This window comes from Haliotis rubra, unplaced genomic scaffold, assembly GCF_003918875.1.
Source record: "Haliotis rubra isolate DU_JTF1 unplaced genomic scaffold, ASM391887v1 Scf831, whole genome shotgun sequence".
NCBI lineage: Eukaryota > Metazoa > Mollusca > Gastropoda > Lepetellida > Haliotidae > Haliotis > Haliotis rubra.
The window spans coordinates 99,418-120,157 of record NW_025767559.1 but is presented as its reverse complement, the minus strand read 5'-3'; the positions used below and the strand labels follow the sequence as shown (position 1 = coordinate 120,157).

Genomic DNA, 20,740 nt, shown 5'->3' with positions numbered 1-20,740 from the left:
CAATAAAGCGTTCAACTCTGTGGTTTCAACACCGAAGACGTCTCTCACGGCGCACTAAGCAATATTCCAGCTACATGGAGGCGGTCTGTAAAACATTTAGGAAGTAACAGGAAGGTTACAACACCGGTATCATTCATTATCATAGAGATGTTTCCCATACTGTATTGTTTACTAATAAGTGGCTATTGCTGATTCTTTGTTTCTAGGAGCAAAGTACCAGAAACTTCACAGCTATAAAGTGGCATCGCCGATGACGTCTCTCACGACTGCTTCCGCCAGCGACTGTGGTCTCCAGTGTCACTTGTCCCAGCCTTGCCTGAGTTTCAGTTACCACCCAACAGCTGCTCCCAACTGTCTCCTGACAACAAACCCAGAGGATGCAGCAACAACAGTGGGATGGACCAAGTACACCATCGAGAAGTGCTCGAGCAAGATCACCTGTGATCTTACTGATCATTTCAACTAGTACCAGATCCAATCTTATATTCTTGACACTGAAGAGTTTCAATTTTCTTTGACGTCTTCAATTAACAAATATAACCAGTGTTTTGTTCTGAGGGTTCAGGGGGAATAAGCCAACTTACAATCAATCCATGTAATTGTTTTGATATCAAATTGAATACTTGGGACACAATGCTATTTAAGCGTTTGTGTGGTTTGTGCTGTACTGTTCATGTGTACGCTTGGTCGGAGATAAATATTAGCCACATTATATGAATGAAGGTGTCAAATCACATAAGAATTTAGCATAATCATGATATTGGTATTTAAAACCTACATATTGTACTTGAGTGAGTGAGTGAGTGAGTTCAGTTTTACGCCGCTTTTAACAATATTCCAGCTATATCACGACGGGGGACACCAGAAATGGTGTACATTGTACCCATGTGGGGAATTGAACCCGGGTCTTCGGCGTGACCAGCGAACGCTTTAACCACTAGGCTACCCCACCGCCCTATTGTACTTGAAACCGTGGACTTAAACTCAATAAATAATCGCTATTAATTGTAGTTTTTCAAACGTGAAATATGGTTCTCTGTCGCTGTTACACCACAAGGCCAACCACAGTATCTGCTTTCTTGATAACATACCGGAAATGGGTTTATAGCACTAGTTCTTACAAGTGATGTATACCCGTGAAGATCCGGGTACGAATTGGTCTTCAACAAACCATGCTTGTCGTAAGAATTGACTTACTGATCCGGGTGGTCAGACTAGCTGACTTGATTGAGACAGGTCAGCGTATCCCCATTGTCTTGATCATCCTACTGATCACCGGCTTGTGTGGCCCAGACATGTTTATTTACAGACCGACATGTAGATGGAGTGCAAATGGTGTCTTGACTAATGTGATCGGTTGGCTTCATCTCGTATCTCGTATCGAGTCTTGACTGACATGCTTTCAGGAAGTAAGTATAATACAGTGTTCAACTATGTGGTTTCAAAACCGGCTGCCTCCGCCAATGACTGCCGTCTCCAGTGTCACTTGTCCCAGCCTTGCATGAGATTCAGTTACCACCCAACAGCTGCTCCCAACTGTTTCCTCACAACAAACCCAGAGGATGCTGGAACAGCAGTGGAATGGACCAAGTACACCATCGAGAAGTGTTCAAGCAACATAACCTGTCAAATTTAATTATGCACAGCCACAAATTGCTCTCATAAATTATGTTACTGGAACACTTTGTCGCGTGAATTTAAATGGACAGTAGCATTATTATAAAATCTCTCTTCTCAGTCTGAGGTGAGGTGAGGTGAAATTTGGTTTTACGTCGTTCATGAGAATATGTCGCTGATATGACGACGTGCATGCGTGTGAATGTGTATGTGCGGCTGCTTGAACTAGCCTAGACTGAAGCTGGTTTCATAGTGCTAGCCCACTGAGACACCATGCCGCAGTGAAGCATGAATACCCCACTCTGACACATTATACTGACTCCGAGTCGACCAGTCCTTGTTGTACCCATTAATGCCGAGTGCCAGGCAGGGACCAACAAGTACCATATTTTAACGTCTTTTGGTATGACGCGGTCGGGGATCGAACCCGCGACCTTCCGCTCTCCGGGCGGACGCTCTAACCACTACACCATAGAGGCGGTCCTTCTCAGTCTGAGAATAGAGTAGATTGCAAACATGATACGATAAAAGACTATCTTAAAATATCAATCCTGCAAATTTAGAATTAAATTGGTATTGGTCTGTGTTAGTCTTTTACAAATGGAAGCATGATTCACCAGTTATCATGGGGATGCCAGGTTTTGTTAGAAATGTTAATGTGTCCATTACCAACAGGTGTTTGCAAGTGCAGTGGTCCTTCCTGATTTCTTTATACTATTAGTTATATGTGTTCAGTTTGTCTTTTATTACATAGTTCTTGGTTACGACTTATCATCTTACCAGGGTGTTCACAACACATCTCCTCTATACCTACAAACTTGAACATCTGTCTACCAGCCTACGCGAAGCCTACGCGAAGCCCACGCTCTTCTGATTAGTTCCTCCTTTGTGTTAAAATCATTTGGTGCCAGAACCTTTCAGAATGCGCAAGCTGTACTTTGGAACTTTCTTCCCTATGAGTTGAGATGCTCTCCCTCACCTGACATATACTACCCATCAAAAGTTTAGACTCACTTATAGCACTCACTATATGTTATATATATACATATAGTTACATGGAAGATGAATCTCTCAAATAACTTGGGGGAACCAACTGCAAACCTTATGCAGATGAACAGTACGAGGATCATGCATTATATTTTGCAAAAATCTATTTTGAACAGTTGACTGAAGTAAGTGGCTACTTTTACACTAGTGAGTCTAAACTTTTGATGGGTAGTATATTTAAAGCTCATCATTGAGTTTGTTTATCAGTGAATGAATGTCAAAATCCTAAATATATCCTAGAATAAAATACAATAAAATAATGGCTACAGAAGTGTTGTAAAGAATGCATGGCAGGGGAAATGCGTGTATTAATGAATATTTCAAGAGAGTAGTTATTTAATGCGCATTCACAGTATATTAATAATTTAACCCTATTGCGATAATTAAATATTTTTCTGAAAGTGAAATTCTTTTTGAAACATATTTTTAATGCCTCATCATGTGTATATCCCTATTTGATCACTACTGGTATATATTTAAATTGCATAATCAAATCTACATTTATGGTTGAGAAAGAAACTTGATTTTGCACGTTTACTTGTATCTAATTGTAGATTACTTTAATGGTAAACTAAGACAAAATCATTCCATGTCCGAAAGAGAAATATCAGTATGTTGAGCTCTGCAATTGGGCATGACAGACTGTACAGGCAACGGCATATGCCAAGAGAAACCACTCCCATCTTGCGTATAAAGTAAAATTATCTGCTCTTGGGTTAATGAAAGGTCACGGCCATTGTTAATCGCACGCGGACACCATTCGCTATTATCCTTTCCTTGATTATCAAGAAGGTATGTTGTTTCAAACCTATTCCAACATTGAATCAGGTGGGAATAGTACTTTGTGATATCGACTCGATAGTTATGTGTTTCACTACAGTAAATAACAATTTTTAATGTATCCGACGTTAAATCGGTTGTGCATTCTCCGTGTTGTTGAAGTGTCGAGGCGAACAAAACGTAAAGCTGATTATTTGCGTGAAACAAACACTAATTTGAATGTCATTTCTAAAATGACTAATATGATCTTAGCTCCTTACAATGATGTTAGCCTACAATTGCTTTGTGCAAGTGGTGGGCGATTGGAACCGAAGCCTAAGATCGCGATCTGAATGATTTACAATAATTGTAGCGCTAAGATCGTTCTGTGCAAGTTTATTTATTTATTTATTTATTTATTTATTTATTTATTTATTTATTTATTTATTTATTTATTTATTTATTTATTTATTTATTTATTTATTGGTGTAGTTTATTTATTTATGTATTTATTTATGTATTTATGTATGTATTTATTTATTTATTTATTTTATTTATTTATTGCAACACATACAAGTATCTCTTTAATCCTCTGACACTTGTAACAGACCAGCATTTTACGTTGTACATACGTTGACGTGGACGTTGTACACACACTGACAACAGACAGAGAATGACAAATGAAATGGACAATCTATTAATTCGACCATTTTTTCACTTACAACTTGCAGGTTAGGAAGGATCTATGTCTTTCATGAAACATACCATACATGTATACTATTCAGCATGCGATATTAAGTCCAGGGTGGTGAATAATCAATAATCAACTGTACATGGAAGGTTTGCCAGGAATGTCATGCAAACATTGAAAAGAGGTCGAGAGATTTGAGATAATTTGTCACGTATAAAAGAGGACAAGTCCACTGTCCATGCTACCTTTGCACATTTGTGTACTTTAGGACATACTTAATGAGAACAACAACGGATTAACCAATTTAGTTTAAAGACTTCTCCGTTCTGGTGATCCTTTCGGCTTCCGCCTGGAATATATTAATCGCACTAGAACTCTGTTGTAGTCTACTCCGTGTCATAATTGTGAACATAATATATTGCGGGAACTGAGATATCTTCCATTGTCTACAGTTGGGACTAATCTTTCAAAGACATCCATTGTGTAGAATCGAACCGACAGTAGTAGTTGTTTATGGCACTGAAACTGGATTTGGACCACAAATGGATTTGGACCGTCACAGATGTTAATTGTTATTTAGACTATTCATGATGTGATAGTAAATGATCGTCTCACATACTGAACAATGCATGCAATGGTGTTACTGTTAATAGAAACAGATGCAATTCAAATTGCTCTTATTGATGCATGAGCCTCTTCTTCCCGTTTCTGTCCAATCCGTATAGCTGCTAAGCATCGAAAGATGATAGTGCATCTTTGCAGCAACCAAGCAAAATACGGCATCCTAGCTGCGACAGTTTTTGGCCACGCCCCAACAGAGTTGTTCTTTGTAAGCCAATTATAAATACGTCGCGTGTAATTTTAGTATTTCACTTGGATGTTTAATTGTTGGAGATTGCCATAATTTTTTCTGACGTAAGGCATCCTGTGAAACCGATATTGACAGCATCTGTTCTTTGTCTTTGCTTACCCTTGAACTGAGGCATTCGTTGCTGAATTCACAGAAGCTGAAGCTACATAAGGTGAAGACGTCAATCCACATCCACTCTAGGCCTTCTCTAAGTAAACCAAAGGATGCTGTTGAATCCCCTTCTTGCTGGAATTTGCTTCTTTCTTGTACCAGGTAAGTGAACGTGTGCGTGAGTATGGTTTTGCGCCAATATTCCAACTACATTGTACCAATGATTGTGGTGAATCAGGCCCAGACCTTTAGCATGAGGGGCGGACACTTTACCCATTAGGCTAACCAGCCGCTCCTCAGGATATGGTATATATGATTTTCATATTTCTTTATTTAACCATGTATCCTTTTTATACCTAATAAACACTGCTAAACACTACTATGTTAGTACGTTGTTTGATTCGTTTGCAAAGTTACCTGTTTGAAATAGTAAACAAAATGTTCACTGTTGTTAAACTTGAACTCAAATCTGAAAAGTCATAAAAATATGTTCTACACTGTTTCATCTAGTCATTTGTTACATACGTACCCCAGTATTATGTAGTAAAGTTGGCAACACCGGTAGTGCCCATCGGTTACAACTGTGTAGACTGAGTCAGTGATCGAGTGAGAGAGTGATCGAATGAGTGAGGGAGTATTGGGTGAGTGAGTGAGTTAAGATTTAGAGTCACATCGGCAATATTGCAGCCGTATTGTGACTATAACAATATATACTTTAATAAGGAATATAATTTGTATTGTAAAATCTGTCAACAAAGGACAGTAAAACAACTATTTATCACAGATAGAATGTTTAAACTAGCATGTAAGCATTACATTTTTTATTACAATACAAGACATATAGGCTATCACGCGAGTGTGTTTTGGGATGTATTTAGCGAGTGGCGATCTAAATACATAGTGTTTATTCCCAAAGCAGCATATTAACCATCCCAAAATACACGTGTTTGATAACCTAGTTATCATACAATGTCATTCTTACTTTACAATTTTTAAAAATGCGATTTCATTTGCCACAAATCATGAAAATAAACTTCGTGGAATGTGCCCTCATATCTATGACGTCACAAATATATGCGTAGTAATACGTGACGTCACAAGCTCGGTGACGCAATTTTCTACTGATCACTCATTTGATTGCGTTACGTCATATAGTTCCTAGTCAGTTTTTTATGTTAAAGCAGGTATATTGTTGCCGACAAATCTTAGCTTACGTTTGAAAAAAAAAAAAAAAAACTCGCGTGGAGCTTCAGAAACCTTCAGTTAACCTTTTGAACAGCAAATACACTTTAATGTTCGCGTAACGTTGTGCACCTGGATTCCTAGTGCTATTCTCTCGCTAACACTAACAATCGGTCGGGGAACTGATATTGGTATCTTCGTAAACCTATGAATTTCTATCTTCGCTTTGAAATCTACTCTATCAATCATAACCATGCATGACTTTTCTGGGATCAAAGCACTGTTACCACGGCCGTCAATCCCGACACGACCGCCGACCATTGACGCCATGTTTGTTTATACTATGAAAGTAGTCCCTAAAATTTGCATATGACCTCTCTAATTTGCATCGATATCCGTATATGACCCCAACAGATATCGAAAATATCCGTTGGCTTTATCCTCCTGTGAACACTATCCATTGCATGATAAATATAGGTTATCACGCGAGTGTGTTTTGGGATGGATAATATCCTGCATTAGGAATAATCATTGTATTTAGCGAGCCTTGGCGAGCTAAATACATAGTGTTTATTCCTAATGCAGGATATTAACCATCCCAAAACACACGAGTGTGATGATAACTATTTATCATACAATGTCATTTTTGCTTTATAATTTAAAAAAATGCGATTTGAAACGCTACAAATCATGAAACTAAACTTTGTGGAATGTATATGACGTCACAAATATGTGCGGAGAAATACGTTACGTCACAAGCCCGGTGACATAAATTTTTTCCTGATCACGCAGTTGACTGCGGTAGGTCATCTAGTTCCCAGTAAACTTTATGCTAAAGCACGTATTGTTGTCAACAAATCTTAGCTTACGTTTGAAAAATAACAACAAACTCGCGTGGAACTTCAGAAACCTTCAATTAACCTTTCGAACAACAAAATACACTTTAATGTTCGCGTGACATTGTGCACCTATGCCGTTCTCTTGCTAACACTGACAGTCGGCCGGGGAACTGATGTTGGTATCTTCGTAAGCCTATGAATTTCTATCTTCGCTTTATAATCTATTCCATCTATCATAACCAGGCATGAATTTTCTGGGATCAAAGCACTGACAGTACCGTAACCACGGCCGTCAATCCGGACACGACCGCCGACCCTTGACGCCATGTTTGTTTACACTGTGAAAGTAGTCCCTGAAATTTGCATATGACCTCTCTAATTTGCATCGATATCCGTATATGACCTCAACGGATACCGAAAATATCCGTTGGCTTTATCTTGCCGAGAACACTATCCATTGTATGATAAAATGCAATATCAAAACCGGGTTATAGTCACCAACAACGGAAGGTAGATTACCATACTAGGGACGAGTATTGGCTGAGTGAGTAAATACATGACGTCACATATTTCAGCACTATCGTGACGAGAAGAAATTTGACAGTGATGAGAATATACCTATTAGGCAATATATACTCACGTCCAAAAGAAACTTGACCCAGTTATTTTCGCTCTAAAGAAAGTGTGACCTTTCAAACATTGCAAAATACTATGTCCCGAGTTCTCCCGTGTTCATAGAGGCTTGAAATTGTATAGCGGGAACGCAACAGTTCCAAAGCATGGTTCACAGGCGCGGTTCTTGTAAAATCAGTTTTCTCGCAGTTGCACGAACCGCACGTGCAATTCTTGGTATAAAATGCCCCCATATTACCCTCTGTCTCATCAGTGTCATTTGAAAACCACAGCAAGAATGCCGAGACTGACAGCAGAACAGCATGAACGAGCCATCGGTACCATCCAAATGGGGGCTTCTCGTGGTCACGTTGCGAGAACCTTTGGTTGCCCTACCACGGCTATATCAACCTCATCCAGCGGTTCCAGCAGACTGGCCAGACGAGAGACCGGCCCAGACCAGGGAGACCCCGCATCACAACGGCACAGGAAAACCAATACATCCGTAATCTCCACCTACGTAACCGCTTCCTGACGGCAACGTCAACGGCATTGGGTCGCCACCTCAGTCGACATACAGTGGCCTGACGTGTCCGTGCCTACGGCATTAGGAACTACAGACCGTACAGAGGAACTTTCCTGACACCTTGACATCGCCAGCAAAGATTACAGTTGGCACGTCACGTACGACGCTGGCAGAGACGTGACTGGCAAAGGGTACTCTTTCAGATGAGAGCAGGTTTTCTCTGTTCAATGTTGACGGAAGGACTCGAGTTTACCGGAGACTGGGCGAACGAATGGCTCCTTGTTGCATTCAGGAGACGGAGCCTTTTTGCGCAGGGGGTGTAATGATCTGGGGATTATTTTTTGGAGACCGGACCAATAGACTTGTTGTGTTTGACGAGACACTGGCTGGTCAACGCCACATCAACCACGTTTTGAGGCAGATAGTTCTCCCGTTCCTGCAGCAACAGCAGCGAGGGACTCTCTTCCATCATGAAACAGAGCTTCTAGTATTCTGTTCCAAACGAAGTAAAAATTCTCTCTCCCTTCCAGAGTTCTGCATTGGTGATTGTGCGATCTCTGTAAGCAAGGAAGCCCGGAATCTGGGTGTGATATTCGACTCGTGCCTGAACATGGAAACGCATATCAATAGCGTCTGCAAGCGTGCGTACTTCCATATTCACAATATCAGCATGATCAGGAGGTATCTCGATGTCAAGACCACCTCAGCTCTTATCCAAGCCTTCATCACGTCGAAACTTGATTACTGCAACTCGCTGCTGTTTGGAACATCTGATCATCTACTTGGCAAGCTTCAGCGTGTGCAGAACACTGCAGCGAGGGTGATAACCCGTCACCAGAAATACGATCACATCACCCCTGTACTCCACCGTCTACACTGGTTGCCAGTCAGATACAGGATCCAGTACAAAATACTGTTGTTACTGTTCAAGTGTGTGGATGGACTTGGCCCCAGCTACCTTTCAAATCTTCTTAAAAGACACTACCCTCCCAGATCCTTACGGTCTGGTTCCCAGTATTTCTTGGAGGTACCAACCACACGAACAAAGACATTTGGCGACCGTTCATTCGCAAAAGCTGGTCCAGTAATGTGGAACAGTCTACCTATGCACCTGAGATCGCAAGAGAATCTACCAGCATTTAAGTTACAACTGAAAACTCATTTGTTCAGTGCTGCCTACCGAACTTGACCAATGTCGTTCCAGACTCATTTCCAGCGCTTTTGAGTGGCAGATGCCAGAAACTAGCGCTATATGTATGTATGTATGTATGTATGTATGTATGTATGTATGTATGTATGTATGTATGTATGTATGTATGTATGTATGTATGTATGTATGTATGTATGTAGGTGTATGTATGTATGTATGTATGTATGTATGTATGTATGTATGTATGTAGGTAGGTAGGTAGGTAGGTATGTAGGTAGGTAGGTAGGTAGGTAGGTAGGTAGGTAGGTAGGTACGTAGGTAGGTAGGTACGTACGTACGTATGTATGTATGACAACGCCAGGCCACATGTTGCCCGAGTTGTACAGGACTTTCTTAATCGCAACAACCTCAACGTTCTACCCTGGCCCCCAATGTCTCCTGATATGTCACCAATCGAACACCTCTGGTACCACCGTATCAGACAACAACAACCACCTCCACAACCACGTCGGCAGTTGATCCAAGCGCTGAGGGAGGAGTGGCAGAAAATACCCAACAACGTCATCAATGCGCAAGTGTGTGTTTGCATGCATCCAGGCCCAAGGAGGACACATCCGTTATTGGCAAAGCTTTTGGACCACTCTGAAAGTCTATGAAAGTGTAAAGTCTTTATCTTTTGGCTATGTAAATGTCAAATTTCACACCTTCTGTAAATTTTGTGATGTGCTTCTCAATAGATTTATGTTCATATTACAATAGGTTTTAGTGACATGGGACTGAAATTCTGCACACAGTCAGTACTTTGTCAGGTATCAAGTTTCTTTTGGACGGGAGTATATTAATCACTGATAGCGATCAAAATGGGAAATACAACCTATAAACAAGCTTTATGATATACCACCGATCATAGTGTTAAGGACCGCCTCCGTGGTGTAGTGGTTAGAGCGTCCGCCCGGAGAGCTGAAGGTTTCGGGTTCGATCCCCGACCGCGTCATAACAAAAGACGTTAAAATATGGTACTTGTTGGTCCCTGTCTGGCGCTCGGCATTAATGGGTACAACAAGGACTGGTCGGCTTGGAGTCAGTATAATGTGTGGGGTATTCATGCTTCACTGCGGCATGGTATATCAGTGGGCTAGCACTATAAAACCAGCTTAAGTCTGGTCTAGTACAAGCAGCCGCACATACACATACACACGCATGCACGTCGTCATAAAAGCGAAATATTCTCAAGCACGACGTAAAACGGAATTTCACCTCACCTCATAGTGTTAACCATATCAGTACACGTAGTCGTAGAGATGAGGATGTCTTAATACGTTGCCGATAGGCTATTTTCATTTTACCCATTCTTTCTTTAAAAGTGCGATGATGCTCCAATGTGTATTCTATGTTAGAGTCAGCCTACCAGGAAACATATACTGTTAGACTATGTGGCAACAACATTGTTAAAACAAACAATTTAATTTTTCTACTTTAAAACAACTTTTTCACAAACTCAAAGCCACAAGCTTTTATCATTTTCAAAAGATATTGATCTTATATCTTTTGGTGAATTTGCTGATGCAGCAATATTCATTCATTCATACATTTATACAATGGACAATGGGCGTTCTAATAATGATACCATTCAGGACAGAACAATATAATAACATGCTATATGCATAGACGATGGCTGGGTCAAGCAGGATGTGAATGTTCTGTTCAGTAGTCCTGTTCAACACACATGCTGGCATGGCGATATCATTTATTATGCGAATGCTATAAAGCACGCCCTACTACTGTGAAAGAAGGCGTTGATTGTAATTTAAACTTTCATTCATGACCCTACAAACAATACTACGTTTTATCAAGCATTAGTGAGTGAGTTTAGATTTACACCGCACTAAGCAATATTCCAGCTTTTAGGCGTTGATCTGTAAATAATCGGGTCTGGACAAGACAATCCAGCGATCAACAGCATGAGCATCGATCTGTGCGATACATTAGTACTTCCGGTGACAAACACGGTTTCATACCTTTTCGAATGGACTCATGGTTGTCAGTTGACAGAAAGGAACGATAATCCTTGCAGGAATAACAAATTGTCGGTCTAACCATCTTCAGCTAAAGCCAACTGTTGCGACTGTCAACAACTGTGACAGCCATTTGCATGGTTGCACGCTTGGTCCGGTCTAGTAAAGTCATATTTGGCGGTGGCGCAATTTGGGACCAGAACTGGTTCTTGAATGTACGCTCGCTTGTCAACGGATATCTGGTACCGGAAGTAAAATGGGCCACGTCTCGCATGCAAGTTGGCTAGCGCAAAGGAAGCTGGGAAGCAGCTTAGTACCGTACGTAGTGTCTCGCGAGACTTACAGGCCCTATACAACATTGTCGTCCCACTACTCCGCATTTCAAGGGGAAATTAGAAATACAATCTGTCCACACGGGTAAGCTCAACTGTCAAATCTTTGCAAAGCTGTTATCAACGTAAAGTGTTGACGATTTGTAGAAAGTTTTAACGAGTTACCATATTTTCTGCATTAACAGATATTACGGCAGAGAATATTATGTTGAGCAAGCCAAGTAAACTCAGTGACGGAAGTGGTTTGACAGTTTATGTGAATGATGGACATACTGCCAACCAGGACGCTTATACTGGACTTATGCCCTTCCCCTTCTGGCAAGGAGATCTTCTTGGATTCTATACAGTCCATAACATCTCAGTCACAAGCGACGTAGTCTACAGCACAGGTGGGTATTTTGTGATTACTAATGTTACGAGAGTGTTTTTTTGGTGGTTTGTAGTAGCATTGGTTGGGTGATGGTAGTTATGAGTCACAGTGTTTAAAGTTTTGAGTGTTGGTTGTGGGTCACATTTCGAGTCATATATGTTCAATGGCAACACTATTTTAGCGGCACGCCTTCATGATAGTGCTCAAGAGTTACCTCCCTTGACCGGATGTTTATGTGTTGACATCGTCATGTCGCATGTTCAACACGTTTCGAGAAAGATCTAAGTGGTTAATGATACAGCCATGCTTTGCTGGAAAGTTAGAGAATCTGTGTCAGTTTATATAAAGGCTGGCTGTTGTGTGGTGTGCACGCAAGGACTGACACACGGACTAACACACGGAGTTGCCCGTTGTTTGCCTTCGTCCTTTGTCACATCGCCATCGTCTGACCCTGACACTTCGTGCCTGACTGCTCTCATTTGTAAACAAGCTCCATTTAGAATATCTGATCTCACTGTGGTTACCACGACTCTGGTGAGTTAATATTTTATATGTGACCCATGAGTTTAGATTTGTGACTCAATTGCATTGTACTCTGTATTGTGATTCATTGCTCATTGTTTGCTCAATATATTATTGCATATTTTAGACTCGACTGTGTTATATTTTGCTGGTTCAAAGGAGATTTTTAAACCTTTTGTCATGGCAAGTTATTAACCGTAACACTAACATCATCTGGCCATCACATTAACATGGTGTAGTTGATACCTTGTGTAAGTCTGTAATTTATACCTTCTTGGAGAATCCATACCTTAGTAGTTGTAAGTCAGCAGTAAAAAGGCATGTATCTTAACGTAAATAACAACATACATGGCTTTCAACGTGGGTATCGCGCTGACCGAATCTGGTTGTCACAGCCGGACGACTAGTCCTTGGCCAGTCATGACTGTTGTCCTGTTCTCCAATAAGAGAATATTTTGTTTCTATGAACAGGAAAATGGCACCAGACAGACAGCATATAGATAGGTTTTATTTATTTCTCGTAATTTCTTTCATTGGAATTAGACTCAAGGTTATTCCTTCCTTTCGGAAACTGTAACCCAAACGATCTTGTTCGTGCCCTGGCAGAATCTTTTACAAATACGGAAACATTTACACGCATGCTTTACTGCGAAAGGATTACATATAGGTTGTTCACCCTTACAAGGTGGTTATTTAAATAAACTTTGCGAGGGCTTTAGCCCGAGCAGAATCTATTTACATGACTACAGCAGTGAGGGTGATTAAAGGGCTTACACCACGAGGGCATACATATTTAATACGAGTGTAATGTATTAGGCATGATAAAGATTATGAAAATGTCTACAATTTTATTCTTTTTAAATAGAAATAATTGCCCTAGGGCAGTTATTCAGTTATGCTGATAAAACACTTCCAAGAACAATGGACATGACTTTCCCTAGTGGTTTATTTAAGGTTAAAAATGGGTAGTTATGAGCATCTGATAGAAAAGCAAATAGGCCCTTTGCCAGTAATAAAAATGTAATTATTACATATAGTACTATAGTATCAGTTTTTATTGGAAATATTTGAAACAAGACAAGTTATTGATACTGAAAGAAATACCCTGTAAATATTGTATTATAATATTATAAACAGGGTATTACCTGAGGGGTGCCTTCGTGGGTGTTTCCATCGATGATAACAGCCAGTGTCCGGATGCGGAAATCTTTGTTTGCGGCCAGTGCCCAAAAGACATTGGAGCAGGAGAAACTGTCACGTTCAACTGTTCCCACCAACTACCAGTCAGATTCGTGAAGGTCTGGAGAAACATCACTGGATATTTAGCCTTAAATGAGGTAGCGGTTGAAGGAACTCCACAACACCGAAGCGGTAATTTAAGAACCTCCATTTAGGATGTTATTTTTTCATTGTTGTTGATTATTGTTTAACAATAAGGAATATCTAAGACTTGTGACAGAGTTTCAAGTTTGCACCAGACAAACCATAAATTGCTTTTATATATAGTGTCCTAGCTGTCCGAAGCCCTCTTAGCACTAAGATCGTCAATGTTAATGTATGGCACTTACGACAATATTAGCGCCAAGAGAGCTTCGAAAATCTAGGCCAGTGTCCGGAGTCGTTGTGGCACGATCACAAGAATCAAACAACTGACTGCCGAACTGCCTTATTCATTCATTTATTAAGATGATTTACATTTTTAGTACTTGTTTAATTATCCGTGTGTTGTAACATTTAAGCATATAAATGTAATTCAGTGATTAAGTAAACCCCTGTTCTAACTGGCAGAACATGTACATTCAGAAAGTTTGTTTAGCGCCGCACTCATCAATATTCCATCTACATGGAGGCGGTCTGTAAAGCAATCAGAAAGTAAAATGAAGGTTGCAATACCGATGTCATCGACCGAAACTGCTCACCCTTTTTGATTGTTCATTATTAAGTACCTTTTGTTGATTTTTTACCTTAGGAGCAAAGTACCGGAAACTACACAACTACCAAGCGGCATCATCGATGACGTCTCTCACGACTGCTTCCGCCAATGACTGTGGTCTCCGCTGTCACTTGTCCCAGCCTTGCCTGAGTTTCAGTTACCACCCAACAGCTGCTCCCAACTGCTTCCTCACAGCAAACCCAACTGGTGGAGTATCCGCGGTGGGATGGACCAAGTACACCATTGAGACGTGTTCGAGCAACATCACCTGTGACCTGACACACCATTTCAATTAGTACCAGAGCCACAATTGTGGCACATTGAGTTAACTAACGCGTCTAGGCGAAAACGTTTTGACTGTCTCAGAGGTATTTTGGTACCAGACTTTAGCACACCATTACCATCACGTGACAAATATGCTAAACAACATTTCGGTCACTGCTTTATTCAATTTCCGTCAAACTATGTGATGCACTAATTGTCAATTTAAGTGAACCGAACTTGCACTCAAAATTAAAGTTGCCAGTGTTGCTCATCGATGTACGCAACTGGGATACGATGACATGTGTCAACCAGGTCTCCGAGCCTGACCTCCCGATCCTGTTAGTCGCCTATTATGACAAGCATGTGTACTGAAGACAAATTCTAACCTGAATGTTCATGGGTTCAAGATCTTCTGTCACCACACTGTTGTAAATAGTCCCCGATCATATGTTTAACCTCAGAGTGCTATTGTTTTATGATTGTGCATAATCTGCAATAACAATATCGTGTTAACCAATGGCTAATCACAGGGTTAGAGTACCTGTCAACTCCTCACAGTGACTCACATTATATGAAGTGAGGCAGTGTCATCTGCTTCCTCTTTTGAAGTTTGGAATTCATGTATACGAGTATTGGGGCGGAGGGGTAGGCTAGTGGTTAAAGCGTTTGTTCACTACACTAAAGACCTGGGTTCGATTCCCCACAAGGGTACAATGTGTGAAGCCCATTTCTGGTGTCCCCCTCCATGATATCGCTGGGATATTGCTAAAATGCGGCGTAAAACTAAACTCACTTACTCATAAAAATATGTATCCTTCAGGGGATATTACTTCTTCTTGAATAAGCCATGAACAATGCATCATTAACGTCACCAAGAAATGTTTCGTTTCTTCTTTTTTGATAGTCCACTTAGTATGTATTTGTTGTAAATGTGTTGTTTTTTAGCAGTGATTTTTTATGTTACAAATTGGTGTTCTAACAGCTTGTCTTTTATATGCCTTAATACGTCTTTAGATTTTATATCAAGTCAGCTTCTCAAATGGTATACAGTGGAATCTGTCTATTACGGACTAGTCTGGGACCGACTCATTTGCCCGGATTGTAAAGCGATCCGGATAGGACAACTTTTGTGCGTTACCGTAGACACTGCCACAATGAGTTACCGTTCACTGCCGCTAATAGAAACATTCATTTTTAACATTTTGAGTGATAGTACCGTCTCATTGGCAGTTATCGTTATGATATAAAAAAGAACCAACACAGGTTCCAACGGTATCGGTCAGGGAAACGTAACTGCCAGGTGTCTTGATGTCTGAGTTGGCGGCGATTAGGACCCCAACAAGTAACGGAGATGTCTATTCAACGGACAGTTATTTTAGTAACCTAATTGAGAGAGTCTGGGTAATGAAGCAAGGTTTAATGATAAATTAAGAACAATGTATACTGTACAGTGAAACCTGTCTAAACCGGCACCCCGCGGGACCGAAATAAAATGCCGGTTTAGGCAGGATGCCGGATTAGACACTGACGATCATTTTCGAACATGGCTGCCATTTACACCCGCCAATCTCTTTATTCCTGATTATCTAGCGTGCCGAGAGGAGTTTATTGGATGAAGGGACCCTGATTGGACTGCTCCTACCCATGCCGGCTTAGAGCGTTTGATTCACCGCGCAATCACTACTTCCTGATTATCTAGCGTGACAAGAGGATTAATTAGTGTATTGGATTATGGGACCTTCATTGGACTGCTCATACCCATGCCCAGTTAAAATTGCTTGTTGGGACCGGAAAGTCGATAGACAGGTGCCGGATTAGACAATGTTTTAATGATCATAATATCGTTGTAAAATGGCGGGACCAAAATTTTATGCCTGTTTTGGCAGTGTTCCGGATTAGACAGGTGCCGGTATTGGCAGGTTTCACTGTATAAATTTATCCGTGGTTTGCAGTGAGTCATTCATCGCAAACATCTTCTCCTCTACTGTCACGTGTAAAGTCCTATCCAATCCTGCATCCACACATGTATCCTGAAATCTCTTTCTGATAACTAATTACCCAGTATTTTTCTTCAAAGTAAAGTTCAAAATTCAAAACAATTCACGTATAGTAGAGAACAACAAATGTGTCTTTCTTGATTTGATCAATGTGCTTGAACCCTACAGGGAGCTGGAGGTTTTTATGTCCATGACAAATAGGTTTTCCACCAAATTGCGGTGACAGTGTACACTGATGGCTGCTAAACTATACACATATTGCGTCTTTTTTACAAAACCTGAATTTGGGCTTCGGTCGTTTTATCATGCTAAGTTCTCTTAAAATACCTCCAATTGTAAACACCCTCTTCTTCTTCATTCATGAAGATGAAGCTTCACGTTTGTTCTGACCAATCCTGAAACTCTTTCCTACACGGACGCCAATTTAGACATATTATAAAACGCTGGATACGTTCAATGCCCTGGTTTTGCCAAAACGTAATCAGATTTCGTACTTGTGTTGGGCTCAACATATGTTTTCCAGTTTGAGGCAATATTTTAAAAGCTGGTCCTTTTTGACAGCTGCAAAGTATTTACATTCCCATACTAATCATAAGAGGGCTACGTATTGTATGTTTGTATTTTAAGGGAAATTCTATATTGTCCACATCATAAGACTTCAGTTTTTGGTTTTGGGACTTTGCAGCTACTATTTTGATATAGATATCTTGATGTGTTGAATATACCCATTTTTTATAATTATATTCACATGTGTATGTTATATATTTTGTATGTTTAATTTTACATGTATCTTTTGAGAACGTACTATTTTGTCAGTATTTAATATTAACTTCAACTTTAACTGTCTTGTGTAATTATAGAAAGCTTTCTCCCTCTAAAGTCAGGAAATTATGCTGAAGTTTGTATTGATCTGTCATAAACATATTGTTCATAATAGTTGGGCTAAATCGTTACATAGTGAATAAAAAAAAATGTTTGCGACTCTTTCGAACATTGGGATATTGTTACAAATTGTTTTGCGAATAATATTAGTGTATGGGCTTTTCTTGATGAACTTTGAAACGTATCACATTTGCAATAAACTCGACTTTGAACTCGACCTTGACTAGTTCCTGACAATTAAAGGGTGTTATTAGATATATTCTTTATGACTTCGAGTAAAAACGAAATGTTACAAACACACGGACACACACACACACACACACACACGCACGCACGCACGCACGCACGCACGCACGCACGCACGCACACACACACACACACACACACACAAAAAATGTCCTCTGCATTGTATATTTACATTTGTTACCCGGGTCGTTATAGGATAACAAGTTTAAATCCTTAAAATAGAATGTAGAATTCCTTAAGTCAATGATCAGTCAAGGAGATGTTTCAACATTTATTGTGAGGTCAGGTGTGTTATTCATAAATACATATACATAAAACATATTCAAACAATAATCTAATATACACAATTTGATTGGGAATTAGCATCTCAAACGGTAGAGCTTGTACATATAACAATTTTAACATTTCTATCTTTCAACCTAACATCATATAATAATCGTAATCGGTAATCATTCATACAAATCATTTAAACACAAATCACAATTATACCTCAGTTGTCGTCATAGAAAACATATATAAATGTAATATTTATAGCCGAAAACATCACTGATCAATGTTGGAATTCCTTGCGATTGGCCAAAACATATAATAGGGTAATTACGATTTTGGATGGTTGACATAGATCAGATATTTTTACAAACAGTTACTGATTGGACAAGCCGAAACGAGTTTTTGAGGGGTAGTCACGTGACCGTGACAGGATAACTGCATCAGCTTAATTACGGTTTGTTTTACAACCCTTGTCTGGATGTTAAATTAGTTTTTATAGCTGACGTCAATTACTTGACAGTTGTGGCCTGGACATCTGCACGGTGGTCATTAAGACATTTACTGGTGCAATAAACAATGGATTGAGTTTTAAGTTGACACTTTCAATGGTATATGGCTTATGTTAATTATCTTTGCGAAGTTCGATAAATCAGATGGAGCCATGATATGAAGTGACGTTTCAATATTACAACTCTTCAAAATGAAAGTGAAATTTGTGGCAAATATGTACAAAATACATTCATACAAAAAAATATACAAACATGAAGAATATAATGATAAATTGTGCACTGTCACACATTTATCCGCTTATATAATGCATGCTGCTTATTCAGAATTTCTTGAATGGTTGATGATGAAAAAGAACTGCTATATTTAGACAAAGTTCTGGAAGGTACTGCAATGCTTAACAACCCTATGGGCTCCTCTGACCAAGAGGATTGGAGAATCATCTGGTGTCTTATTCTGAGGTGTATAAAGGGAGAAAACTCACATGTGACATTGCATCTCAAATTACATAAAGAACAGCAGTTGTGTGGAGAATCGTCTTACCCTGGATAATCAGCCTAGGAAATGCTTCTTGCAAATTTTGACATTGAAGTAGTGAGGTGAATGTTGTCGTTATTGCTATAATCACACCTTTTTTGCATTATACAGCCTTTGAATTTGCACTGCCTCTGTAATACCTTTGAAGTGACTTGTATCAAGTTGTAAACCTCGTACATTTTAGAATACAATTGTTAACGTACGAACGTTTGATGGTTAAATTTTAGTTTCAATCCATATATACATAATTCTAAAGTGCCATTCGTATTAATACCTAGCATGCATGTGACTTAAAGCGCAATATTTCTTCATGCTTAACTTTATTCCGATATGATACTCATAGGTGTTCCCCATCCTGTAGCACATAGTACCAGTCAATTTCATTTTAATAGCAAATGATGGTTTATAATGGACTATACACTTTCCCATCAAATCCAAGACTCCAGCTACCGTATTGTCAGGCACACATCTTGTAATCATTCTCCATGTGACACAAAAAGAACACCCAGTGTCTCGGAACCACTGTTTAGTATTGGTTAAGTCACTGATGCCATCTCACGAAGCGCGTGACCCATGCAAGATAATGGTATGAAGCATTTTTATGTCTTTCTTACTTAAAATATAGAAACCAGTAAAGATCGATGCACAGGATGTTGATCCCTGGAATATTGCTGAGTAAGGTGTAAAACAACAAACCAACTACTTGAAAGATATTGTAAGTATAAAAATAAACAGCTCAGATCATCATGCAAAATAAAACAGGTCGTTTGTTTGTCTGTTGTTTAACGTCGCATTCGGCAATAATCCAGTGAGTTGAGTTTTACGTCGCACTCAGCAATATTCCAGCTATATGGCGGCGGTCTGTAAATAATCGAGTCTGGACCAGGCCATCCAGTGAGTAACAGCATGAGCATCGATCTAAGCAATTGGAAAACGATGACATGTGTCAACCAAGTCAGGGAGCCTCACCCACCCGATGCCGTTAGTCGCCTCTTACGACAAGCATGGGTTGCTGAAGAGCAATTCTAACCCGGATCTTCACGGGTTAAATACGAAAGTAGACGAATCTGCGTCCTCCTCATCCTCAGTTGACATTCATATATTGACAATTAGAAAATCATAAAAAAACAACTCAAGATAATTTAAGCAAATAAGGGCCATGAATATAACATCGCAATGTGTTCCGTGTGTGGTAAAACTCAATTCAGACGTCCTTGTTACAGCGTTGAACTGTGTGCCTGATTAATGATAAACACATCAAAAGTTGTGACACTTTTTATTGAATATTCCCCAATTTTTAAGAGTATCGTTCATTAAGCATGCTGGAAATATGAGTTTATTTAACTGCTGTTAATCACCCGAGGTCTTTACAGAGCAATTGTACTTATATAAATACCGAGAGTTCTTTAGTGTCCTTTTAGTTGTTCACAACATAAACCGAAAACGTTTTCTCTGAAAAATCGAAACCACATTTCGTCTCA

General features: G+C 39.8%; 1 protein-coding gene and 1 long non-coding RNA gene across 2 annotated transcripts; one reads left to right on the top strand and one right to left on the bottom strand.

Moving 5' to 3' along the window:
- Nucleotides 1-4,820: 4,820 nt before the first annotated feature.
- LOC124262343 lies at nt 4,821-15,533 on the top strand. The gene is made up of 5 exons (XM_046696834.1): nt 4,821-4,943; nt 5,119-5,237; nt 11,917-12,120; nt 13,761-13,994; nt 14,593-15,533. The coding sequence occupies exons 2-5, from the start codon at nt 5,189-5,191 to the stop codon at nt 14,850-14,852; spliced, it is 747 nt and encodes a 248-aa protein (XP_046552790.1). The 5' UTR covers nt 4,821-4,943; nt 5,119-5,188; the 3' UTR covers nt 14,853-15,533.
- On the bottom strand, nt 14,177-20,095 carry LOC124262345. The gene is made up of 3 exons (XR_006894560.1): nt 18,729-20,095; nt 17,196-17,202; nt 14,177-14,186 (listed from the first exon to the last, which is right to left on the bottom strand). It is a non-coding gene; the product is annotated as an uncharacterized LOC124262345 (long non-coding RNA).
- Between the last annotated feature and the right edge of the window lie 645 nt (nt 20,096-20,740).